The sequence below is a fragment of the Acinonyx jubatus genome, chromosome A3, assembly GCF_027475565.1.
Source record: "Acinonyx jubatus isolate Ajub_Pintada_27869175 chromosome A3, VMU_Ajub_asm_v1.0, whole genome shotgun sequence".
Taxonomy (NCBI): Eukaryota; Metazoa; Chordata; class Mammalia; order Carnivora; family Felidae; genus Acinonyx; species Acinonyx jubatus.
Window position 1 is genome coordinate 779601 of NC_069388.1, and position 25365 is coordinate 804965.

A 25365-nucleotide genomic window follows, 5' to 3' on the forward strand; every position below is an offset into this window, starting at 1 on the left:
CGCAGGGATGAGGGGGTGGGGTTCTCTGGCCGGCTGCTCGCAATGAGAGAAATCAATCACACCCACATCAGAAGAGTTCATGCTGTCCACCCTGTTCCCTGAGTGGGCGGCCAAAGACACCCTCTGGGTGCTGCACCCCGACTGCCCGGTGCAGGTAGGGAGCGCAGGCGGACCAAGGAACACGCGGGATACCGCACCGCTGCAGAGACTCCTCTGGCGTCCTCCGGCCAAGGGCAGAAAGCCTGCCAACTGCCCAGCTCTGGACGGAGCAGATGGAGCTAGATAACCACCGCTCTGAGGCCTCCCCCTGCGCCTCTCAATCAAACAGCAAGGGTGGTTGTACCTGGCTCCCAAATCAAGGGTACCCCATAAAAACTGAGTAATGCTTACTATCTTCTTACGCTCTGGAAAATGCATGGGCCTTACTTGTAATTAAAAGTAATTAGAGTGAGCGCGAGCAATTCTCAGAGCTCCCTAACCCTACATCTGCGTGTGTCTCTTGGCTCAGTGAAAGCTGAGGCCCCGAATTTTAATTAACTTAAATGTAAATGAGGGCGTGTCCAGTGGATACAGGACAGTGCGGCTGGGGGGTGGCAGTCAACAGAAGAACACTGTATGGCGCAGCGCGGACTCAGAAAGAATGTTGAAAGCCCCTTTTAAGGGTTACTATGAGAAAGAAAACCTGGTAATTGCAGGATTCCGACTAGACACGCGGGAGGACACAGACGCAAACTGCTCTTCTGGCGCCCGCCTCCGGACAGGGAGCCTCTCACACGCTTGAGATGACAAGCGGACCTGCATCAGTTCCTGCCACCGTTCGTACACCTTCCCCCTCGCCCCCATCCTCCAAAAGGTCTCCCTACGGAATCTTTCCGCCCGGGAGACCCGGGCCCACAGCTGTGTGGGCGGACCCCCGCAGGTGCGCCGGTGGGCGGGGCCCGGCGAAGGTGCCGCCGCAGCCGCCCCGCGTCCCGCCTCGGCCACCCTCCGCCCTCCACCGGGCGCACGCGCGGCCGGCTCCGCCGGGCCTTATTTCTCGTCGCTGCACGCCTTCCCGCCGAGCGCCAAATAAGTCTCCGGGCCCGCCCCTGCCCTGCGTGCGCGGCCCCGCCGCCTGCGTCAACTAGGAAGCGCGCGCCCGGGCCGCCGCCGCCGCCGCCGCCGCCGCCGCCGAATCCCCAACAAGGAGCGGAGCCCGCGGCCGCCACCGCCACCGCCCTCCTGACGCCGCCGCCGCCGCCCGTCCGCCGGCGCCCGCGCAGGCCCGGCCGCGGCCCAGGTAAGCGCCCGCGGCCCCCCCGCGGCGAGGCCTCTCGCTCCGCCGCGCGCCGCCGTCCAGTCAGGGGTCCCTGCGGAGCGTCAGGACGTTACGGCGGGGGGAGGGGAGCGGGGGAGGGGCGGTGGCGCGCGGCGGGCGTCACGGGCGTCACGGGCGTCACGGGCCCGCGTCAGGCGGCGTCGGCGGCGGCGTCCGCCTCCATCTTGCCGGAAGGCGACGGGCGGGCTGCTGGGGGGCGATGGGCATGGCCCTCGGGCTGGGCGCGACAAACGCCCCCCCCCCCCACCTCCGGTCCCCGTCCTGTGGGAGCCTTTCCCCCGGCCCGGTGGGAGCCGCGGCCACGCGGGTCCCCTCCCCGCCCGGTGGGCGCCGCGGCCACGCGGGCCTTCTCCGCGGCCAGCGTCGGTTGGGAGCCGTGTGGACTCGGTCCCCGCCCCGCCCCGTGGGCCGTGCCCGTGCGGGCCCATACTGTGTAGGTGGGGGACCAGCGCCAGTAACGACCTGTTAACAAAGTTGATTAAGTTTGCAATTCACTTGGTTGACTTTTACACGGAGTCCAGGTTCTCTCCGCTAAAGCCTCAAATACAAGTGTCGGTTACATCAGTCTTGCTTTGACGTACAGAAAATTAATAGAGCTTAATTGATAAGCATAATTAATAGAGCTTGATGAATTGGGAGAGAAGTATACGCCGGGGAAACCATTACCCCATCCTGTCCTTCGCCTCACGGAGTTCCCTCCCACCCTCTTATTTCGTGATGAGAACGTTTAACGCAAGATGTACCTCGGCGAATTTTCCAGTACGTGGTCCGTGTTGACGGCGGGCACCGCGCTGTGCTGTAATGTCTGCACTGGCTGGTGCGCAGCCTGAACTGCTGCTGGCGTGCGTTCCCTCTGCCCTGTCCCTGCTCCCCTGAGTTTTCTGTAGATTCTCAGGGAAGCGGGGTCATGCAGTGTTTGTCCTGTGCCTGGCTTCCCTCACCCAGCGTGTTGGCCTCCAGGTTCATGCGTGTCGTCACTAGATTACATTCCGCCTACGTACACCACGTTTTCTTTACCCACTCGTCTCTCCGCGGCCCTTTGGTTGTTTCCACGACGCGGCCGCTGTGAATGGTGCTGCTGGGACCATGGGAATGCAGATTTCCCTGGGAGGCCCTGATTTCATTTCCTTTGGATCTGTACCCAGACGTGGATTGTCCGGTCAGGTGGTGGTTTTTAGGAACCCCTGTACTGTTTTCCTCAGTAGCTGCACCGATTTACATTCCCACCAACAGTGCCTGACGTCCTACTACAGCGTCTGTTGGTCTTGTTCACGGTGAGATCCATGGATTAAATACAACTGGAACATAAGGTGAACTAGGCAGACTGCTTGTCCCGGAATTGTTTCTTCATAGGAAGTATCTTAAAATTTTTGGTAAGAGGAGGCAGGGCGTCTGGGTGGCTCAGTTGGTTAAGCGTCCAACTCTTGATTTCGGCTCAGGCCATGATCTCACGCTTCGTGAGTTTGAGCCCTGAGTTGGGCTCCACACTGACAGCTCAGAGCCTGCTAGGGATTCTCTGTCTCTTCTCTGTCTGCACCCCCCCCCCTCAAAAAAACAAACATTTAAAAAAAGTTGGGGGAAGACATCCTGGAGGGGGGAGGAATTTGTATATATGCGTACAAGCACGGCAGTTTCTATGAATTTAGAACACTACAAAACTACATTCAAGTCTAGGATTTAAAATCACAACCCATTTCATGCCTGAACTGAGAAAGGGGGCCGCCGAGATGCCTTCTCAGAGCCAGAAGACAAATACGTGTGCAGGGGGCCGCACGCTGGCGTGTCTGGCGCAGCCTGGCCGGGTAGGACGCGGACGCTGCGGTTGGCGCCGGGGAGCTGTGGTCTGTGACTCCCTGAGGAGGGCAGGTGAGGCCCAGATGCTCCCAGAAAGGCAGGAAGGACCAGAGGGACCGCCTCCATGGAACAAGGCAGCTGAAAATCTGGATTTTTTTATGTGAACCCGGTGAACTTTGACAAAGTTGGCAACTCATTAAGTTTGGAAACCCTGGGAGAATCCAGCTAATGGCGCCCGAGGGCCACCACGTGTGACCTCAATTGTGTTCTTAGTGGTGTTTTTATCAAAGGAAAACATTTGTGATCTTGCAGAAGACTCGGGAAGCCAGGTCTGAATCTGATGTCCTGATGTCCTCATGAGACACTAACAGTTTTGTGTCGTTTTTATATATTTATGCTCAAGAATGCTATTTAAAAAAACGTTTCCTCATATCTTACCTCACAATTAATTGGGGTCTGATTGACACTTCAGGAACCCAGGCCCTGGGAGTAGACCCGGGCTTCCGTGTCAAGTCCACCCGGTGCTAGGGGCTCCGAAGGTCACGCTCACCTGCTGGGGAGGTGCGGTTCCTGTGCTGGGGGCTCGATGACACCCTAGTGCCTGCTCGGTGTCTACCTCCCCGCGTCAAGGACTTGAGCCACATTCTGTGGAGTGACTTCCGGGCGTGTTGTTTTGGAAACTTGATACAGTTGCCACTGGAGAGGCAAGAATTCAGTTTTGTGCGTTTATGCTGCTTAGTCCTCTGCAAAGTTTCGGAATTTGGGGGAGGACACGGGGTTTGGGGGAGGACGCCGAGGTGTAGATCGGATTCCTGCCTTTCTGCAGTTTCGGTTGAAGTGTGACTTTTGTGACCCCGTGGAGCTCTCCCAATGAAAATAGAGGTCCTCGCTTGGTAAGATAGCTAAACCCTGAGAAATTAGCACCAAAGATTGATATTTTAAGTTCAGTTTTAATTAATTGATTGATTAATTAATAAAAGATTTTATTTTTTCAAGTAATCTCTGCACCCACCGCGGAGCTCGAACTCAAAACCTTGAGATAGAGAGTCGCACGCGCTCCACCGACTGAACCACCCAGGCGCCCCTTGAGTACAGTTTTATTTTTTTTTTTAATTTTTTTTTTCAACGTTTATTTATTTTTGGGACAGAGAGAGACAGAGCATGAACGGGGGAGGGGCAGAGAGAGAGGGAGACACAGAATCGGAAACAGGCTCCAGGCTCTGAGCCATCAGCCCAGAGCCTGACGCGGGGCTCGAACTCACAGACCGCGAGATCGTGACCTGGCTGAAGTCGGAGGCTCAACCGACTGTGCCACCCAGGCGCCCCAAGAGTACAGTTTTAAAGTAGACTTTTATTCATGTTTGTGTAAAAGATTTGGTTTCAAAGCTGAAATCTAGAACACAGAAGTTATATTTTAGAAATGGGCAGGAAGTCTGTTGGTGTCAACGAATTCATTGTGGCAGCTTTCCTGGCTAACAGGCATTGTGAAGACAGCTTTCAGGTCCCGTCCCTGGAGACCCTGCCCCAGGACCCCGTGGCACAGCACATTGTCTCCCTCGGAGCCGTGCGTGTTTGACGAAGGGTGAACTTACACGGACACATCAGAATCAGGACCGCCGTGGTCTAGGGTTTACGTTAGGTTCACCTCGGTGTCGTACGTGCTGTGAGGTTTTGGCAAATGTATAACGTCATGTAGCCACCGAGCCACCGATACAGCGATACAGCGTGTTTTCACTGCCCTCAAGTCCCCCGTGCGTCACCTTTAGCCCTCTCTCCCGCACACCTCTGGCAGCCGCTGATCTTTTCACTGTCTCCCCAGTGTGGTCCTCTCAGACTGGCTTCTTTGGCTTAGTGGTGTGCAGGAAGGTCCTGCGTGTCTTTGTGTGTCTTCATAGCTCATTTACTTTTGCCTCCGAGTAATAATCTGTCGTTCGGAACATAAAGCAAACCATCTGTTTCTCCGTTCACCTTTTGAAGGACTCGGTTTTTCACAGCGTGCTTCGAGCAGCATTTTCCCGCTTCAGGTGGGACGGAGAAGCCCCCTACCCCACCATCCCCTCGTGCGTGCCGCGTGTTACTTGTCGTGTGCGTCGCGAGTCCCGCCAGACGGCGCGGAGTGTTTGCTTTCAAGCTGTCACGTAAAGAACGTAGTGTAGTGTGTATTTCCCCAGATAGTCACCGTTTCCGTTGCTCTTTTCTCGTTCTTGAAGTTACGGGATTTCTCTGTAGAATTTCCCTTCTGTCTGAAGAACGTCCACTACCGGCTCCTTTGGGGCAGGTCTCCTCGTGACCAATTCTCTTACGTTTCCTTCATCTGAAAACGTCTCTGTTTTGCCTTTATTTCTGGAGGATCCTTTCGCTCTGGTAGAACCCTGGCGGACAGCTCTCTGCCAGCACGGTGTACGCGCCCCTGCCCGCTGGCCCATGGCTTTCCGGGAGCGCCCTGTGGCCCCTTGGGTTGCTCTCGACAGGTCGTGCGTCCTTTTTTGCCCGGCTGCTTTACAAGCGTTCTTACTTTGTCTTTGGTTTTCAGCAGTTTGACTGCCATCCGGGCACGGATTTCTTCGAGCTCGTCCTGTTGGACATTTGCCGGGCTCGTCCTGTCGGACATTTGCCGGGCTACTTGAACGCGCATGTTTAACCTTTCGCTGAACTGGGGAAGCGGTCGGGTATTATTTCTTCACACCATTTTTCCAGCTTCACGCTCTTCTCTTCTTTCCTTCTGGGGCTTCCGTGCTGCAGATGCCCAGCTGTCTTCTACTCTTCCACGTTCCCTGAGCTCTGCTCCTTGTGTTTTTCCACCTTGTTTCTGTGGGTCAGCTTGGGTAGTTTCTGTTGAGCTCTGTTCATTTCATTGTTCTGCCTCCGTCTTCTCCTGTCTCTATTCTGACAGTGGGTCCATCCAGTGAGTTTTGTATTTCTGTTGTTATTATGTTTTTAATTCTGAGATCTCCATTTGGCTGTAACTCCTGTTCCTGTGCGGAGACTTCCTATCTTTCTGTTTGTTTTCAGAATATCTGGCTTCATTCCTGAAGCCTGGTGCACCAGCTGCTTTAAAGGCTCTGACGATTCATTTCAGACTGGGCTTTTTTGGATTATTTTTTCTCTTGAGAATTGGCCAGACTTTCCTGCTTCTTTTTTTTTTTTTTTTTTTTACATTTATTTATTTTTGAGAGACAGAGAGAGACAGAACACAAGCGAGCAGGGGGCAGAGAGAGAGGGAGACACAGAATCTGAAGCAGACTCCAGGCTCCGAGCCGTCAGCACAGAGCCCGACGCGAGGCTAGAAGTCACGAACTGCGAGACCATGACCTGAGCTGAAGTCGGATGCTTAACTGACTGAGCCAGTCAGGCGCCCCTCCTGCTTCTTTTTATGTCAGAAAATTTTGGATTGTATTCTGGACGCTCTGAGTCTTGTGTTGTGAGGCTCTGGGTCTTGTTTAACTCAGAGAGAATGTTACATTTCTGTAACAGCAGGAAGGCGACCTGGTCGGGCTCAGGCTGCAGGTGGTGAGCTCCTTCTGTGGGCAGCGTCCTCACATCAGCTCTGTCTTCAGAGCCTGTGCTGTGCTCTTTGGAGCTGACGTGTAAGTCAGTTCTCGAAACCCTGGGTTTGCCACTTCGGGTCAGGCCCCCTCGCAGACAGGCACCCTTTCCACACCTCCCTACTCTGCACAGCCTCCCCGACACTCTGACCCCAGGGTCCCCTTCCTCCGACCAGAGACCTGTGGCTTTCGCGTGTCCTCGGTGCTGTGAAACCTCAGCACAGGGTCTGCCTTGGGCAAGCGTCGGCATGGGGGCAGGAGAGAAGTGGGGTCCCCCAGCCCTCGGACCAGTGTGCCTCTAGGCCCTCAGCGCTTTAGGAGCTGCTGGGCTACTCGCATCACAGTTTTAGCAGGGACTGGGACTGGCCTGAAGGCAGAGCCCGTAGCAGCAAAAGTAATAATAAAAGCAAGGCCCTCTCCCTTTGCTGTCTTGTGTGGGTTTCCCTTCCATTTCTGCAGACTGGAGATTGGACTTGTCTCCGATGCTTACTGTGCGCAGCTCTGGAATGCAGGCTGCCTCTGGATTGGGGCCGGGGGGACTCCCGTCCACAGGAGTCCACTTGGGTCCTGGTCTCCTGCCCTGTCCCCTGCTGTGCGACCATGGGGTTTTTGGGCCAACGCGCACCGGCTCCCTGCATTCTGCTCAGGGATGGTAGCTGTGCTGTTCCGTCTGCCCTGGAGGAGCCCTCCTGCTGTCATTTCTGTCCGAAAGTAGTGGGCCCGGACCGAAGGGGGGCTCTCGGAGGTGCTGTGAGCTCCGTTGTGCAGACACAGAGACCGCCTGAGACCCCGTGCCCTGCCTTGTGGTTTCCTCTAGGGCTTGGGACCCTGGCGAAGGACCGTGTCGGTCCCGGCGTCTTCTCCTGCTGAGCCATGGCAACCCCGGATGTGAGCGTCCACATGGAGGAGGTGGTGGTGGTGACGACGCCGGACACGGCGGTGGATGGCAGCGGCGTGGAGGAGGTGAAGACTGTGCTGGTGACGACCAACCTGGCTCCTCACGGGTGAGACAGGGCCCCTGTCCCTTGAGGGCCGCTCGGGCCCTGGTGGGTGCCTGGGGCATCACGTGAGGGCGGGGGCGTCCGGAGTTTCCCGGACTGACTTTTTCCAAATCGGGCTCACGTGTCAGTGTGAGTAGAGAGTTGGAGGAGAAACGGAGCTCTCACATCAGCCAGGAGGCAGAGACAGCGCTTTACCTTTGCTTTTTCCTCCTGCGTCAGCACGGTCACGTGGTTCTCGTTTCTGGAGACGCGTGGTCATTTGGCTTTCGATAAGGTGGACAGTGGGAGCAACTGGGAACTGTTTTTGCAAAATGAAGTTGAAGAGCCAGTGAGTTTCTTGACATACCACACGAAAACTGTCTTTTCCTCCTCCTCTCTCATGGTAGATGTGCAAAGAGAGTAGCCATTGGCAAGGAAGTTCACGTCTGACTTGAGGGAGCTGCCTCGTGGGGCAGAATGGCTCCTGCCTGTGTGCCTTCTGTCACCCCTGCCCCCTCTGGAAGGGCTGACATACAGGAGCAGGTCACCCGGGGGTCGGGGGGGGGGGGGACTGGTGGCCCCCTCGCGCTTCCTGCCAGAGGGACCCGGGCTGGGGCAGGCCTGCTGTCGGTGTCCGCTCTGCTGTGTGTGACCCGTTCAGACTGACGTCGGCGCCACGCTGCGGCAGGGGTGAGCTGTGGCCTTTTCCCTGCCCGACAGAACTTTTGAGAGGAAGGTTCTGGACCCAGGACCTGACCTGAGCGCCGACTCCCATCGCTGGCAGAGAGGATGCTTGTGTTTCCGTTCCTTTGCACAGCCACCTTACGGACCGGGCCTGAAGACTCTTCCTGCCTCACTCGCATAGCGTTGGGGCTGAAACCAGACCCGGCCTTTGTCACCCACCCTCCTGCAGATGGGATGGAGGGAGGGCCGGCTCTTGGTGGGTTGCTGGGTTCCACGTCCAGACACTCAGGGCTTCACCGACAGAGTGTATAACTGTGTCTGGAAACGCAGGGCCTTCCGTTGGATTTCCTGCCTACGTTCTCGCATTTACTCTGGTCAGTGTTTATGTGGTCTGTGTCCCAGCTGCGGGCAGGTGGTGAGGGCAGGTTTCCAGACAGCGACACCACCGCCTCTCGTCCACGTGCCCTGCAGTGACCTGCCCTCCCCAGCAGGAGGCGGCGCCCGAGCCCCCTCCCTTGGATTCAGGCCTGTGTCAGGAGCGGACACTCACTTGGGGAAGGCTGAGCTGCCTCCCCCGGGGCAGGCGCCCTGGATGCTGTAAGGAGCCCTCACCCACAGCCATTCTCGCCGAGGTGCTCTGGTCCAGGTCAAGCCTGGCTTCGTGTCCCCCCCCCCCCCCCCCAGATGCCCAGGTGCCCAGATGACCAAATGGTTGGTCATTTACGGAGGAAAGGAGGGGCCGCATGTGGCTTCTCCCTGGGGGAGGAAACCCCACGCCCCAGCGGAGGCAGGTTTATCTCAAGGGACCTAAAGATATTTCTCTTCTTTTTCTGTGGCAAATTTTACCCTCTACCCTACTGCGTGGAAGCCGAGATTCACCCTTGCTGTGTGTTTAGGAAAGGGTGGGGTGAAGGGCCAGTTAACTGCTTTGTGGGTGCTGAGTTCTTTTCCGGCCAGGTGTTGGAGGGAGAGCTTGGGGGTGCCCCTCGCTTAGGGAAGCCCGCTGGGCCTGCCACCCACCCGCCGCTCTGCCCTGGCAATGGGCACGTGGGCCACGCTGGGAAGAAGCGAGTAGCATTTTGTAGATAGCCAGCCATTCCCACGAACATTTGCTCTAAGTGAGGTGGACGTTTTTCAAATGAAATTTGAAGGACAAACGCCAGTGACTTTGCCAAGTAAAGATTCCTGCCCGCGGGGTGTGTGCGGTGGGCGGGCACAGAGCAGGGCACAGTTGGTCGTGGTGGGGGCCGGACGCCTGGGTTTCCCCAGGGTGGCCCCTGTGGGTGGCCTCCTGTATGTGCACGTGGCCTGCGGTGGGCCACCGCTCTGCGTGTGGCACGCCGAGCTCTCCAGGGCTGGCACTTCCCTGCCTCCCTCTCCTTCCTCGCTCTCTCTGGGGGACGGTCCCGGTTCTCCTGTGTGGAGGGGCCTGCTCCCTGTTTGGGTGTTGTCCTTCCTGCTTCCAAACTCTGGCTTGGAAAGACACTTGCCCTGAATTGGCACATCCTGGTAGGAGCGCTGGGGTCCCGTCCGTGTGATGCTACGAGCCGCTCCTCGTAGGCCCCAGACCACGGACTCTGAGTCTGCTCTCGTCAGCTCTCGTCCTGACCCGGCGGGAGGTGGAGTGAGGTCTCGGAGACGCAGAGTGGCTTTGACTGGGCGCCGTGGGCCGAAAGGGGAGTGGGGGCCCCGGCGTCGGCGTGCTGCTCTCGGGGGGCCTGGCCGGGAGCAGGTGCGTGTGCAGAGAGGCGGGGAGAGGAGAGCGCAGGGGTGGCCGTCCGACCCTGTGGGAGGAAGGAGGGCTGGGGGCATTTGAGTCAGGAGCGTTGACTGAGACCGTGGGGGGGTGAGAGCAGCCACGCGGGTTCCCGGCCAGGGGAGGGTGCGGGCGTCCGGGAGCCGTTCCCGACGGGGCCTGTGTGTGCGAGTCCACCTCTCCCCGTGGAGGAGGGTGTGCACCGCCCTGGAGGGGAGCCCCGTGCAGGTCCCCGGCTGGCTTCCCAGGCCCTGCTGTGCAGGCGGGCCCGGCTCGAGTATGCTGCATACATACCCCTCGGGTCGGGGTCTCTGCTCCAGCTCGTGGCCTGTTTTCCTCGGACGCCGTCGTGGCCATCTGAGGGTTCCTTAGATAACAGCAGGAAACAAGCTGTCTGTCCTTGCGTCCTTTTCCCTGGTTCTCTCTGTAAAAAAAAAAAAAATTGTTCGTGGTGTTTCCCCCCTCCTCCCCACAGAAAGTTTTTATCTGTATTTTTTAAAGGGAAACTTACCTTCCCTTTTATTCCTGGGGTTTTGTATTTGAGAAAATCCTTCACCGCTTTCAAACCGTTTAATTCCTTTTCTTCTGAGTTTAACGCTCCTGTGGTTTGCACTTACTCGTGCGTTTGATCTGCACGCAAGTTGTGTGGTGGAACGTGAGGGCAGCTGTGGGCCATCCTTTTTTTTCTTTCTTTCTCCCGCGTTTCTTGACAGTTTCTGTAACTGCGTGAAGTCATTAGAATAGAAACAAACAGCTTTATTAAAGAAAGAGGAGATTTAAAATTCCCACTTAGGTGTTATTGCCTCCACAGATGTGCCCTGCCGGTGGCCCCGGGGACACTCGGGGAAATGCCCGCTTGGGGCAGCAGCGCAGTGACCATCACCGCAGGGTCCCTGACCGGCACAGCCACTGCTGAGACCCTGCGGCGCCTCAGGGAAGGGGCGGCGTGCCAGCAGACGGTGCGCCAGGCACGCTGTCTTTGGGGCCAGCTGACGTGTCCCTCCCTCCTAGGGGCGACCTGGCGGAAGACAGTATGGAGACGGAAAATGCAGCGGCGGCTGCCGCGGCCGCGTTCACAGCATCCTCGCAGCTCAAGGAGGCCGTGTTAGGTAGGGAGCCTGCCTTCCCGCCTCTGTGCCTGCAGACGGGTCAGGAGAGGGTTTGCCTGACGACGGTCCTCTGGTCGTGAGGGGCCCTCCTGCCCGAGAGTCCTCCCAGCCGTGGGGGCGGAGGCCCCTGGCGTTGTGACCAGCAGCAAATAGCCAAAGGCCTCAGAAGTCTTCAGAACGGAATCAGTTTCTCTAGAACGATTCCCAGTAAAGCTTGATTTCATTTCCTTAAGTGGCTCTTCAGTTGAACCACACTCGAACGTGATTATCTTCACGTTACTATCACAAAATCGCTTTTTGTGACTTTGCCTGAAACCCTAACCCCGGAGGGACTGATGAGTGACGTCGCTGCCCACCTGCGCCTGTCGCAGTCCCCCCCCCCGGACCTTAACGTCTGGTGTTTGTGTGGCGGCTGTGGTGCTTTTGCAGGAGGTACTTTGGAGAGGTTGTAACTGATTTTGTCTTTCCCCTTTCCCTGTCGATGCACCTTGTGAGAAGTGAAGGTGGCTGAAGAGGAGGAGGGCCTGGAGGCTGAAATCGTGTACCCCATTACCTGCGGGGACAGCAGGGCCAACCTGATCTGGAGGAAGTTTGTGTGTCCGGGCATCAATGTGAAGTGTGTTCAGGTGAGGCTCCGACGTAGCCAGGACGCAGACACGTGTGCCAGGCTGCAGGGGAGGGAGGCCCTCGCGGCACAGCAGCCTTGAAGCAAACAGGAAGACCCCGCTGGGGTTGGAGGGGCGGGGGCGTGACCCGTGCCGTGTGTGGCGCAGAAGGCGGCGGTCCCGTATGCTCAGGAGAACAGAGGAGCAGGCGTAAGCCCTCAAGGACAGACAGGATTGTTGCTGCGGTCATAGGGGAAACCACCAGGAGGTACTGACTCCTTGTTTCTGGAGCGCAGCCGTGGGGAGAGGCTGGGGAAGTGGCCGTGCTCACGCTGGGGGCACCACAGTCGCCGAGGGGGGAGCTGTCTTATTGGCAGGTTGAATGAGGTGTGTGCTAAAGCGTCTTCCAGATGCTTCCTTAAGCTGGCACAAATGGATGGAATACTCCAGCCGAGGCACTGAGTAAAAGGTGGGGCTGTAGAGGGAGGCAGAGCGTCACTCCAGCTTCGGCCTGCAGAGCCTTGGCCTCACACTGACCGCTTCCGCCCTGTAGGGCCTGGTGCTCCCCTCAGCTGTGTGGGTGGGGGGCAGGGATTGTCCCCTGGGATGCTGTTACTTTTCAGGGGTTCTCTCCTTGGTGTTGGGGCAAACCACTAATAACATGCCCCCGGCCCCCCTCTGTCCCTGGGACAGGGACCTCCTGCCCCCCATCTTAGCACTGAGGGAAAGAGGGACCCTCTTGAGGAGCATTCACATTGTGACCGTACAGTCTGAAAATTGTAAGCGGCTGGCAGTTCCCCCAGGACTCATACAGAAGCAAATGAAAATTCCCTTTTGGAATTTGGAAGAACTTGTCTTTATTGGAGGTTTTGAGTAATTTCAGCAAAGTCTCCGGGGAGGAACAGCTCGCTGAAACAAGTGAAACTGAGTTTGCAGGGAGACAAGCACCCAAGCAAGCATGCCCAGAGACCATGGACAGGCTGGGACCCACAGATGCTTTAGGTGTCGGAATTTTGAGACATGGAACATTAAATGAGGTTTAATTTATCTCAAGAAATGGAAGAGAGGCTCGGACATGAGAAAAGCATTAACGTACTTAGGAAAACAAACTAGGAATGAAACAAAATAGAACCTTTAGCGGGTAGCTTTTGCAGCAGATTAGACACACTTGAAGAGATAATTCGTGAACTGGAAGGTAGGAGTAAGGAAGTTATCCAGAATACAATCCAGATAAATAAAGAGGGAATAGAGTCTCAAGAAAAGTTGATACATCGGTTGAATTCTGGAAGGCGAGAAGAAGGGTCTGAGAGCTTTCACAATAGAAGAAAGATCGCAGTCCACAGTCCAAGAGATTTAACAGATCCCACACTAAATGAATACAAAAAACCAACCAAATTTCAAACAGCTGTGGATGCCAACTCAAAGGCCCGGCTCCATCTGGGACAATTTAACAGCGAGATAATTAATGATCGTCTGAATTGTAACTCAAGATAAGAGTCTGTAAGTCTGTATTTATTGCAGTATATTTTATGGTGTTTATGTCAAATAAATAGAAGCAAAGCTCTCGTGTTGGGATGTCTGCTAACAGACGTGGAAATGGATGGAGCCTCAGCCCCAAGACTGTCTGCCCAGACTGGCTGCTGAGAGCCGGTTAGGGTGTTTGCCAGTCTCAGGATAGCCCCCATCAATTGGGTGCTCGCTGTAGAGGAAAAATAGCGACTCTGCACGGGAAGCCTGGCAGGTGGCTCATTCACCAAGTGAGGGGACCTCCGTCACAGGGCTCCTGATCGAATGGGCAGTAATTCTCTGGTATTCCCACCAGAAATCCATAACTCCCTCATGAATAGACATGAGGGACAGACAGTCCACAAAAAATTCACGTATGTACTTCAGAAATGTCGAGGGCAGGAAGATGAAGGCAGGCTGTTCAGGGAGCAGGTGTGGTGTGACGTCTGGGCAGGGTGGTGCCTTGAGATAAATTGCTACAAAGGCTGTTACTGGGGCAGTTCGTGAACTCTGCGTGTTGCCTGTTGGTTGGATTACACATGTGTTTGTGTGTATACGGTTTTTAATGTTTATTTTTAAAGAGAGAGAGTGTGCACTCATGAATAAGGGAGGGGCAGGGAGAGAGGGAGAGAGAGAGAATCCCAAGCAGTCTCCGAGCTGTCAGCACAGAGTCCAACTCGGGGCTTGAACCCACAAACTGTGAGATCATGACCTGAGCCAAAACGAGAGCCGGACGCTTAACCGACCAAGCCGCCCAGTTAGATACTAAATATTAATGGCAATTTCCTGATCTGGGGAGTGGTGCTTCCCTAGCAGCACCTTTTTTCTTAGGAAATAGATGCAGAACTCAGAACAAGCACCTGAGCCGACAGTTCCCCCCGCCGACAGTGTGGAGGAGTGGACGAGAAGCAGGGGCAGAAAGGTCAGGTGGGGGGGGGGTTGGGGAACCCGGGAGGGGCAGACGCACATTCTTTGTGCTAGTTTTCCGTTTACTCTGTAAGTTCAAAATTATAGCAAAATAAGTTAGAAACCAAAACCTGTTTAGCGCAGATAGCATCGTAATGGAACTGCAGACTGAGACACAGAGAAAACCCGGAAGAGCCGAGAGCAGACGGTTGCTCAGGAGCAAGAGTCCGCTGGCGGCTGAGCTCCTGGAAGTCCCCAGAGTGGCCGGAGGGTGGTGGCACTGCGTCGCGTGAGGGAGAAGAGCTGCGCACGGCGGAATCATCTTTAAAAACTGGAGGGGACGAAACGTCTGTTTGCGCCGAGATTGCGTGTGCCACGAGCGAGGCTTCACTGAAGGGTGTCCTGGGAAGTGCGCTTCAGGCAGAAGGAAAGCGACTCCACGTAGGGGTCCTTAGGTGCGAGAGGGTGTCACGAGTGAAGGAAGTGGAGACGTGTGGGTGATCCGAGCACAAGCGTGTCTCCTGCTCTGACGGCACGTTGCAGGAAGACTGAAAACAGAGAAAACGTGGCTGCCTGGCGGTGGGGCCAGTGGGCTCCTGACTCTGACAGCGCAGGTGGGCACAGCACCCACCCCAAGAGTGGCGTGCGATCTGCCAACTGGCGGACAAAACTCGGGAAGCCTGCAAGTTCCGGTCAGCCCAGACGGTGGCAGGAGAGGAGCAAAGGCAGCGTGTGGAGGCGAGAGTGGAGGAAAGGCGAGACCCGGGAGAGGTGGACCGGTGGGGTGAGGCCAGGGTGGGCCAGAGACCGTGGCCCAGATGGCATCGTGTGGGGTGGGGGAGGGGGCAGTGGGGAGAGGGCAGAGCTGATGTCAGGCCTGGGGGGAGGGGAGAGAGGGCATCACGCCTGATGGGGGGGCAGAGCTGATGTCACGCCTGGGGAAGGGGGAGAGGGCATCACGCCTGGTGGGACAGAGGTGGTGTCTTGTCCAGGGGGTGGGAGGCGTCGGGCAGAGGCTCGGCCCAGCCCAGCGTGGGCTTCCTGCCGGCTTGGGCAGCGGCCGAGAGGTATTCTGACTCTGCTGCCTGGGCTCGCAGCCCATCTCCCCGACCGGCTGGGTGAGGGGCCGAGTGGCTTCCTGGACTCGGTGGAAGGAAGTGTGCAGATGCTCCGGAAGTTCAGAGAACCCCTCCCATCGGCAGGGGGCCCCAGGCGGCTTGCACTGGCCGTGACCCCAGTCTGCCCTGAGTCTGCCGGAGATGCTCAGTGCTCTGTGCTCCCAGCAGGATGCGCAGGCTGCTCCCGGCCAGGCCTGAGCCCAGACAGCAGCGGAGGCCCAGCGGCACCTCCGTTTCCACCTCTGCCGACAACCCGGTGACCCCCTCTCTCCTGCCTGCTTGTTTCCTGAGTACATGCAATATTATTCTGATTTTTTTGGTTCCAAGAATTGCTTGCTTAACAAGATTGAATAAGATATTTTAGCTTCTCAGGCCGCCTGAGCTCCAACCCTGGGTGACACTGGCCCCAGAACCCTGACATTGAAGTGGCTGTGTGTGCACCAGTGTGAGGGACATGTGCTCCAGGAGGAGGGTGGGCCGGGGTGGGATGAGGGCAACAGTTCACACCTCCGCCTGCACCCCGTCTTGTATCATTTTCGTGTCACGTGTGTATACATTATTACTGGAATAAATCACGCACAAGTGGGTTTGCTGAGTCCCATCCGGAAGGGACTGCCTTTCTGAGCTCTCCTTTGAGGGCCCAGGCCCCCAGCTTCTTCCCCAGGCTTGGGGGCAGCCGGAGGCCAGCTCCCCGCCCCAGCCCCTGAATTGTTCTTTCCCTGCCGGATCGAGATTGCGGCTGGTTGAAACCTAAGTGTCAGATGGAGAGCAAGCCAGTGGCTTCGGGAGCCACACCACAGCTCTGTCCTCCTGTGCCCGTTCCGGCTGGGCTGTGGCAAAGGGTCGGGCCGGAGAGGTGGGCCACCCCAGGTCGTCCTGACCCTGCTCTGCTGCACTTCCCTCCACAGTATGACGAGCACGTGATCAGCCCAAAGGAGTTTGTGCACCTGGCTGGCAAGTCCACACTGAAGGACTGGAAGAGGGCCATCCGGATGAACGGCATCATGCTCAGGTGAGGGCCTGCGTGGGGCCAGAGCGCAAACCCGCCAGCTGTCTTTCCGTTGCTCTTTTGCTGGTTTTTGAGCTTTTTTTTTTTTTTTTTAAGTCTATTCATTTTGAGAGAGAGAGAAAGAGAGAGAGAGAGGAAGAGAGAAACAGACTCTGTGCTGTTAGCTCAGAGCCCGACACAGGGCTTGAACTCACAAACCCTGAGATCATGACCTGAGCCGAAATCAGGAGTTGGATGCTTAACCGACTGAGCTACCTGGGTGCCCTGGTTTTTGAGCTTTTTAAGCTGAGGCACATTGTAAACAGGATGAGACCTGGCGGTGCCCAGGGACAGCACCGGCCCAATCCCTGCCTGCACGTGGCTTCCAGGCCTGCGGGTTTGTTGTGTCAGTTTGCTGTCCCCGCACCACCTCCCTGTGTGCTGCCATGACAGAGGAGGTACTCCTGTGTCTCTGGGCACGCTTGATCAGGGGCCTGTGTCTCTGACCCGTGGTTCGTGTCCGTCTGGCCGATCGTCCCTTGCTGACCTGGCCGGCCTGCCTCCAGGGATCCCGTCTAGACCACACCTGAGTTCGGGGGCCACGTGTCGGTCTTCGTGTAGCTCCTTGACCTTTCCTGTCATTGGATGAGGTTGTGCTGGGTTGGCACCTGTGCCTGCCTGTCGATGGCGGTGTGCTCTTGGTCAGGTCTCCCTTGCTCCTAGACCTCCTTTTCCCTTTAGGGTTAATCAGGAATCTGGAGGAGGGTTTGGGCTGGCTCTCCACTCCTTCAGTGACATCGAGTCCCAGAAAGGAGAGGATTGGAGTTTGTGCCTCAGTCCCCCAAGGGGCCTTTTGCTCGTTTGTGTGGGCCAGTTCTCAGGCAGCTGCGAGGCCAGTGCCCGCTCTGCCGGCCACCCTGGGTGTGTGTGACCTGTCCCCAATAGACTTCTGTCCCCTGCCTGTCTCCATGAAACAGGAATGGTGGTGCCCCTTCTCAGAACCCTGAGGACAGAGTCTAGGCTGTAAGTTTGTCCCCCAAGAATGTAGATCCCCAGTATTCGCGTTTCCTATTTCCTGCTTGGATGGTAACAAACTCACCCCGCCTGATGGGGCCAAGGCCACCTCTGCTGGCTGTTCCCACCCCACCTGTGCTCGCCACACAGCCCCTCCTGTCTGGGGGCCGCTGCTGTCTGGGACAGTGTCTGGGATAGCTGGACTGGGTCACTCTGCTGCTGAAGGGGCTGCTCGCCTTCACGTGTTTACTCTCAGAAGAAGCTGTGTCAGCTGTGTTTGCTGCATGGGACTGCCTGTAGCCTCTGCTGAGTCCTGGACCGCTGCCCTGTTCAGTCTGCCTGGGAACCACCGTCCGGGCGGCCAGAGACCCAGTGGGCCTGCCGCTTCGCACCCTTGCACTTGGCCCCGGGTCCCTTCCTTTAGCGCTCATGACTCTCCTCTACACCCTGTCCATTGAGTGAGCCCCTGACTTTCTGCAAAGCATCTCGGTGGCCCAGCTGTGAGAAGGCCACGGGCTATTTCCTTGGAAGAGGCCCCGGGGGGAGGTGTGCCCTGGGTCATCTGCAAGCCTTGAGGTCAGGCACGCTGTCAAAGGCCCAGCAGTGCAGAGGTCCCGTGGAGGCACCTCACCCTCTCACAGGTTGAGGCGGGTGAGTCGAGACATCCCCAAACTTAAACCCAGGCCCTTCAGAGAGGCCGTAGTAAGGGCCTCCCTGGGACGGCTGTCCCTGGCAGGTGGGGGACATGCTGTGCTCTCCTGAGAAAACCGAGGCCGGGGAGGGAGCTGCCTTGAGTGCTCAGCGAGAAGCCAGAGGTGCTCGCGCCGCCCTGCCCTGTTGTGCGTGCACAGGGCCGGGCCGCTCCTGAGCATCTCTTCTGCCTCACGGTCACCTTGTGGGTGCACTGTCAGCACTTTTGGTAGCCGTGGGTGCTGCCCCGGGGCCAGTGGGCAGCGGAACATCCCTGGAGGGCCCAGCCCCACCCTGCTTGAGTGGGCATCTCCGGGATGCCTGCCTGCGGGGCCCTCCTCTCTCTTCCTGGGCACCAGGCAGCAGGGTGGCGGTCCCCACAGACCTTCCACTTCTGCGGCAGGCAGTCCCCACGCTGGCTAACAGAATTTTGGCTGGAGGGCGTCGGAGAGGCCTGTCTGGAGCCTCAGTGGCGCCTACCGCCCACCTGGTGGGGGCGTGTCCTCAGTTGGCCAGTTTACCTGCCCCTCCTGGGACCTGCCCCCAGGCTGAGCTTTCGCTTCCTTGCCTCCAGGACCTGAGGACACTTGAGCCGGGTCAAGGGACATCAGTGAGGTCCCCTTCGGGTCCAGCCGCACACTTGGAGCCCTGGCCGCGTCCTCAGTCTCTGGTCTCCTTTGCCACAGGAAGATCATGGACTCTGGGGAGCTGGACTTCTATCAGCACGACAAGGTCTGCTCCAACACCTGCCGCAGCACCAAGATCGACCTCTCGGGCGCCCGCGTGTCACTGAGCAGCCCCACCTCCGCCGAGTACATTCCACTCACACCTGCCACGGCCGATGGTACGCACTGGCACAGAGGCTTTGTTCTGTTCTTTCTCTTTTTTATGTTTGACTTTGGAGAAAGAACGAGCAGGGGAGGGGCAGAGACAGAGGGAGAGAGAACCCCAGGCAGGCTCTGTGCTGTCCATGCAGCCTGATGTGGGGCTCTAGCTCATGAACTGCGAGATCGTGACCTCAGCCGAAACCAAGAGTCAGACGCTCAACCTACTGGGCCAGCCAGGTGCCCCTCAGAGGCTTTGTTCTTGCCGGCGATTTGATCCAGTCCCACTCCGGCCGTCCCACCGAGGTGGGCCTCTGCACACCCACCGCCGGGCAGGGCAGCCTGGCCTTCCCCTCCCCAGCTCGGCTAGTCCCTCCAGGCCCATGCTGTCAGCACCGCCCCCTTCCTCCCTGAGAGAGGCTAGCTGAGTTGCCCTTTTCGTTGACAAGGAAGATTCAGGTACTTTTTCTTGTTCAGTCATCTTCGTTATAAAATACTATAACTCACGTGTGGAAAAGCCTGTGAAGTACAGTAGCACAGGTGTCCAGTGCCCGTCACCAGCCCCGACCGGTTCAGGGGTGCCCCCGCGTGGCCGGCCCAGCCTCCCGCCTCACCCCCCGGGGCTGCACAGCCCGTAGCCTCTGGCACTCCACTCACGTGCGTGTTTCCTGCAACTTGGGTCTTGACTGATGTGTTCGTGACCTTCCATGTTGACGCCTGCAGCTGTGCCCTGTGGATGGACTAAGTATTCGCTGGAGGCCTTCTAGCTGTTGGGAAGAAGTTGTTTTTAATGCTGAAGTTAGAGTGAATTAGGTCCCTAGTCCCCTGTGCTGTGGCCTGGTGATAATTGCCTGGGGTTGCCCTTCCAGTGAGGTCACCTGCCTTGTCCCTACCTTGTCTCTCTACGGGGTCGGGCTGTGTGTGCTGCCATGTGGCCAGGGGCCGTCCTCGTCGCTAGACAAGACGGTGGCCCGTTGAGGGATGTTGGGAGGACGGTGGAAGAGGCCCGGGGCAATGGTGAGGCTGTTGTTGACTCCCGATGGGCTGGCCAGACTGCAGAGTCCTTCCTGGCAGCTCCAGGAACACGTCGGTGCTGGTGGTCAGAGGCTCCAGTGGCTCCAGTGGCTCCAGTTTGCAATGACGTGGGGCCTCGGGTCTTCAGCTTGTTTCTGGGCACAGCCCCAGGCTGGGCCCGGTCTGGCTTCTCGGATAGCACAGTGCAGCGTGGGGACGGCCTGAGTCCCAGCCCAGCCCTCTCCCCACTGCTGGTGGGCCAGTAGCTCTCACGAGAATAGGGCTGCTACGAGGTGGTGGGGTTGTGGGTCCAGATGGTCTGCTCTGCCTCATGAAAGTCAGCCAGGGTGAGTGATCTCGTCTCCAGGAAAGGACCAGGCTCTGAGCGCTCCAGGCAGCACCACAGTGTCCCAGGTAGGCAACATCGGGTTTAGTTAAGATTTAGCTCTTTGAACCCTGTCATCACTTGATGGTTGGGACAGGCCCGTCTGTTGCTCTTTGTGACTCACCCACGTGGTGGTTTGTTCAGCCCGACCCAGCGGTGTGATTAGTCAAAGATTGTGTATCATCCAGACTGTGGAAAAGATCCATTTATGCCCCAAAGTATTCTAAGCATGTGATATTCCCTAGCGGGACATCTTTGTTGGTCGTAGAGGAGGCCTGCATGAGGCTGGGGAGCTGACGCAGCCTCGGCCTTAGGCCACAGGTCTGTGTGAAGCCAGGCCTCTGTCACAGGCAGCCCCACGCGGCCAAGCGCCAGCTGTGTGCGCAGCTGTGTGCGCAGCTGTGTGGGCCCCAGAACCGAACCAGAGGGTGCGCCAGTGTGGGCGGCGCGGGTCCCTCTCAAAGTCCCACGTCTCCTGACCCGGGGAGGTGCAGGGCCGTGTCGAGGCCTTGGGGGTGCTGGTAAGGACGTAAATGCCGCCAGAAGAGCAGAATGTGGGCAGTCGCGGAAGCTGGCGATGGGGTCAGGGAGGCTTACTTAGCTCTTTCTTGGTCGTGTGCGTTTGGAGACATCTGCGATTAAGAAGTTTGACAGAGGCAGGTACACATGTTTGCGGATTCTGTGAAAATTGGTGCGAGGGGGAGATTCAGAGCTGGCGTTTCGATGGCGGGTTGGGAGGCCTCTCGTTGTCAGGCAAGGCTCACTGTGGCTCCGTCTGGGTTGCAGTGAACGGGTCTCCTGCTACCATCACCATAGAGACCTGTGAGGACCCCGGTGACTGGACCACGGCCATCGCAGGTACGGGTCCTGCCGGGCAGGCGGGCTCCTGGTGGGTGGCAGTGTGGGGGCGGCGGCGCATGCAGGGCAGCCCTGGAAGGGGTGCAGGCGGGCCGGAGGGCCTCCTGGAGGAGGTGCCGGTGTGGAGCGCAGAGCACTGCCTGCAGGGCCTCGGCCCCTGATCCACAGCTCTCTGCCCCTGCCTGTGGTTAGAGGCCTGCAGGGGCTGCTCTGTGCATTCTTCTGAGCCCATCCGCCCCCCACAGATGATACATTTTCCTTCTGGCGAGGGCTCAAGGATGCTGGTCTGCTGGACGAGGTCATCCATGAGTTCCACCAGGAGCTGATGGAGACCATGAAGGGCCTGCAGCAGCGGGTCCAGGACCCTCCCCTGCAGCTCCGAGGTAAGGGGCTTGTGTCTGCCTGGCATCTTCCACTCTGTGCGGGGGTGGGGGGAGGGCAGTGCTTGGTGGCCTCAGGGTGCCAGATATGCAGCCTGCCCCCGCTTCGCCGTGGTTGGGCGTCTGGTGGCGGAAGAGGGCCGTGTGTGGGACGCCGTGTGTCCCTGGGACTCCTCTGTCAGGCCGGGCCCCATTCTCAGCGTGTGCTCGCCCTGCCCTTTAAGATGCCGTCCTCCTCAACAACATCGTGCAGAACTTCGGCATGCTGGACCTGGTGAAGAAGGTGCTGGCCAGCCACAAGTGCCAGATGGACCGCTCCCGGGAGCAGTACGCCCGGGACCTGGCAGGTGCGTCCGGTGGCCGCCCGGCCATCCCTAGCCCCAGATAGGGACTGTGGGAGAGCCCGAGAGCCTGAGGCAGAGCTGGGGAGTCGGGAAAGACCAGCAGAGCCTTGCGCTGTCATGCAGGGAAGCCGTGATGCGGGGCCGGAGCGTATGGAATTCAACACACGGCTATTTACGGGGAGAACTAGGCAGGGGGGCGGTGATTAAGAGTCACCTCTGACATTTGTGCCTGTCTTTCCGGGTCTCCCTCGGCGTCTACACTTGGGGAGCTTATGTGTGGGTGTTGACCTGCTTTTTATCCTACCATGTCACAAGACCTTTTGCGCAGAGATTACAGAGTTTGGAGGGTTAGGATGGGGAAGGTCTGTCCCCTCGTCCGGCAGCTCGGAGGGGCAGTCAGTGCAAGCCCCACAGAGAATGTCACTGTGGGAGGCGGGGTGGGGCAGGGCAGGGACAGAGCATCACTGTGGTGTCAGCACAGGCCCCTGGTCAGGGTGTGTGTGGTCTGACAATCTGTTCCCTCCCTGTCCCTGCTCTGCGTGCCGTGTCCCTGCAGTGATGCTCCCATCCCCCCGTTAGGCTTGCCGCCCACCCCCCCCCCCCCATCCCCACGGTGACGCTCTGTCCCTGTCCTCCCGCAGCCCTGGAACAGCAGTGTGATGAGCACCGACGTCGAGCCAAGGAACTCAAGCACAAATCTCAGCACCTCAGCAACGTGCTTATGACACTCACGCCCGTCTCCCTGCCGCCCCCCGCGAAGCGGCCGCGGCTCGCGAGGGCCACGTCCGGGCCGGCCGCTATCGCCTCGCAGGTGCTCACCCAGTCTGCCCAGATCGCCCTCAGCCCCGGCGTGCCAGTCTCCCAGCTGACCGGCGTGCCGCTCGGCAAAGTAGTGTCTGCCCTGCCCTCTCCTGCGCTGGGCAAGGGGCCCACGCAGGCTGCTCCCGCCGGCTCGCCAGCCTCGCCGCTGCTCGGGGGCTACACGGTGCTGGCCTCGTCGGGTGCCACCTTCCCCAGCACGGTGGAGATCCACCCGGACGCGTCCAGCCTCACGGTCCTGAGCACGGCCGCCATGCAGGACGGCAGCACTGTGGTCAAGGTGGTGAGCCCCCTACAGCTGCTCACCCTGCCCGGCCTGGGCCCCACCCTGCAGAACGTGGCTCAGGTGTCGCCCGGGGGCAGCACCATCGTGACAGTGCCCACAGGGGCCGTCGAGAGCGCCGTGGCCGCCTCGGGCCCCGAGGAGCACACTGCCACCATCGAGGTGGCCGCCATGGCGGAAGGCCGTGAGCACAAGTAGACGTGGGTGGAGGACGAGGCCCGCCGTGGGCACAGGGCCGGCCGCCTCTCCTCAGGCTGCGGCCGGGCGGGAGCACAGTGCCGGCGCCCTGCGGGCCACGTTGGGCTGAACCAAAGAGAGGAAACACCAAAACAGACGGCGAGCAAAAGGGATCGAACACAACAGACCTGTGCGGTCAGCCCTCCACTCGGAGCCTCCTCCCCCTTCTTTCTTGGGAAATACATTTTTCCATCTGTTGCTTGTTGATACTGTTTACACGTCAGGCCTGATGAGGAGCCGGACAGAGAGGATGAGGAGGCAGAGCCGGGGAGTGGGGTGCGGACTCTGTGGGTGCGAGGGGCCCCTGGGTGGGCCGGAGCCGGCTGGGGGAGGGGGTGTCGCTAACACATGTCTTGGGAACCGTCCCCAAGTGTGGAAACCCATGGATCCTATGGATTTGGTTTCTTCCCACAGTTTTCTGTAGGTTTAGTGTGGCCTGGCACCCTGTTCCCCTGTCTCCGGGACAGCGTGGGTGCTGCTGCGGGTCTGCGCGTGGCCCCGGTCTCGGGGTGGGGGGGGGGGGCTGGGACTGGAGTGTGGACCCAGGGCCCTGACAGCTTGAGTTTGCCATCTGCCTTGGGGCGAGAACGGGGCAGTACCCCCACCTCCCTCTGCCCGGCAGGTGCTCAGCACCAGGGGCCGTTGCACACGCACTGTGGGTGTTTTTAAGTGAATTGTTTAGTAGGCTTCTTGCAAGAGTCAAATTTATAGCATTTTCAAACTAAACAATGCTGAGTGCCTAGGCTTCCTGAGTTCGCTCTGGGTTCCAGAGTGTTTTGTACAGGACCATAGGGATGGCCCGCGGGCGACTGTGCTGGTGGTTCCTGCTGTGAGCTGTCAGCACCAGCAGGCCCCCCCCCCCCCCAGGGGAGTGTGACGGTGGCTGTGCCCCTGGGGCTTTGGTCCCCGGGGGGGCGGGTGGTGGTAGGGTGCAAACAGGATAAGTCAGGTGCGGAGGAAGACTTTTGGGGGCTTAGTATCGACCCCTGTGCTCAGTCCGCTGGTGGGGCCACCGTGACAGCTTGGCCCCTGGGCTCCCTGGGACTCCCCTGGCCCCCTGCTGGCTGACACTGGTGCCTGAGGGCACTTGGGAGGCCCAGACTACCCACGGGCACAGCCACGGCCGCCATGGGCTGTCAGCAGGTCTGTTTGAGACCCAGGAGGAGGACCAGGCAGGGGTCCCCTGGAGGCCTGGCGCCCTCTCCATCAGCACCCCACGGCAGGCCCGAGCCTTCAAGTGGCAGGTTCCCGTGCCCCCCCGCCCCCCAACCCTCCAGATCTTTTGCCTGCTGAAGACCCTTCCTTCTCTAGGGGAAGGCAGGGGGGAGCTCCAGAGACAAGCCACTGCCCCACTTTGTGCTTTGAAGGGAACTGGGTTGTTTGTCCGTCCTTCCATCTGTCAGGTGCCCCAGAACTACCTGAGCGGGTCTTGGCCCTGAGTCAAGCCACTGGGGTGGTCTTTTTCCGTTTTCTTTCTGTTGCGAACTAGTTTGTTGTTGTCATGGGTCAGCTGGTGTCTACACTCCTCTCCACTGAGTCCTGAGGCCTTCGGCAGTGTGACCCCGCGGGCGTGGGCACAGCCCAGCTAGTCCTGCCCGTCTGCACCAGCTCAGACCATACAGGAAACTATGTGGCTGATAAGACCACGGTTTGCTCTTGGAGCCTTTGTCAAAGTCGGGCGCACCCGCCCCCTTTGAAGCTGCCACCCCTGCTCTCAGACCACAGGGCACTGGAGGGAAGTTCACACCAGAGCTTCAGAAATGACCGCAGCCCCTCCCCCTGCCTGGCACCTGTGCCACCCCGGGAGGGTGCGAGCGCCCCTTCCAGTCCCCTGGGGCCAGAACCGCAGGCTGCTTCTGGGGGGCAGGGTCGGTGCCTGGGGCAGGGAAGCATCCGGGTTCTACTTTGTACGTTGTTTTGCAAGCATCTGCTTGGTACTTTGATTTAAAGTAAAAACATTTTTCGTAATTTGTGTCCGACTCTTACGATGCGGGTCAAGTTCGCGCAGGCGTGTGCCCACTGCAGACGGCGCACACGGCCTGCCACCTGCTTTTGAGAGGGTGGTCTGGGGGCCTTCCCCGTCGCCCCACCCTCCCCGTGCAGTTTACTGGAGGCCAAGGGGCGTGATGATGTCCTTGAGCGGTGGGTGGGCCGCGGACAGTGGCGCACATCCACACGCCCAAAGGCGGTCAGGTTCACCTCATGGCG

At 58.6% G+C, this 25365-nt stretch overlaps 1 protein-coding gene across 5 annotated transcripts; it reads left to right on the forward strand.

The window, feature by feature from the left end:
- The first annotated feature begins 1122 nt into the window (after positions 1–1122).
- GMEB2 (glucocorticoid modulatory element binding protein 2) lies at positions 1123–25125 on the forward strand. 5 transcript variants are annotated; one of them, XM_027046524.2, is made up of 10 exons: positions 1123–1279; positions 7475–7661; positions 11089–11186; positions 11682–11812; positions 16230–16333; positions 18700–18857; positions 21023–21094; positions 21340–21477; positions 21699–21821; positions 22460–25125. In XM_027046524.2, the coding sequence occupies exons 2-10, from the start codon at positions 7531–7533 to the stop codon at positions 23116–23118; spliced, it is 1614 nt and encodes a 537-aa protein (XP_026902325.1). In that variant the 5' UTR covers positions 1123–1279; positions 7475–7530; the 3' UTR covers positions 23119–25125. The 5 variants fall into 5 exon arrangements, with proteins under 5 accessions (XP_026902325.1, XP_026902326.1, XP_053055683.1 ...); XM_027046525.2 differs by having other exon boundaries at positions 11685–11812; XM_053199709.1 differs by lacking the exon at positions 1123–1279 and adding an exon at positions 2704–4005.
- The last annotated feature ends 240 nt before the right edge of the window (positions 25126–25365 follow it).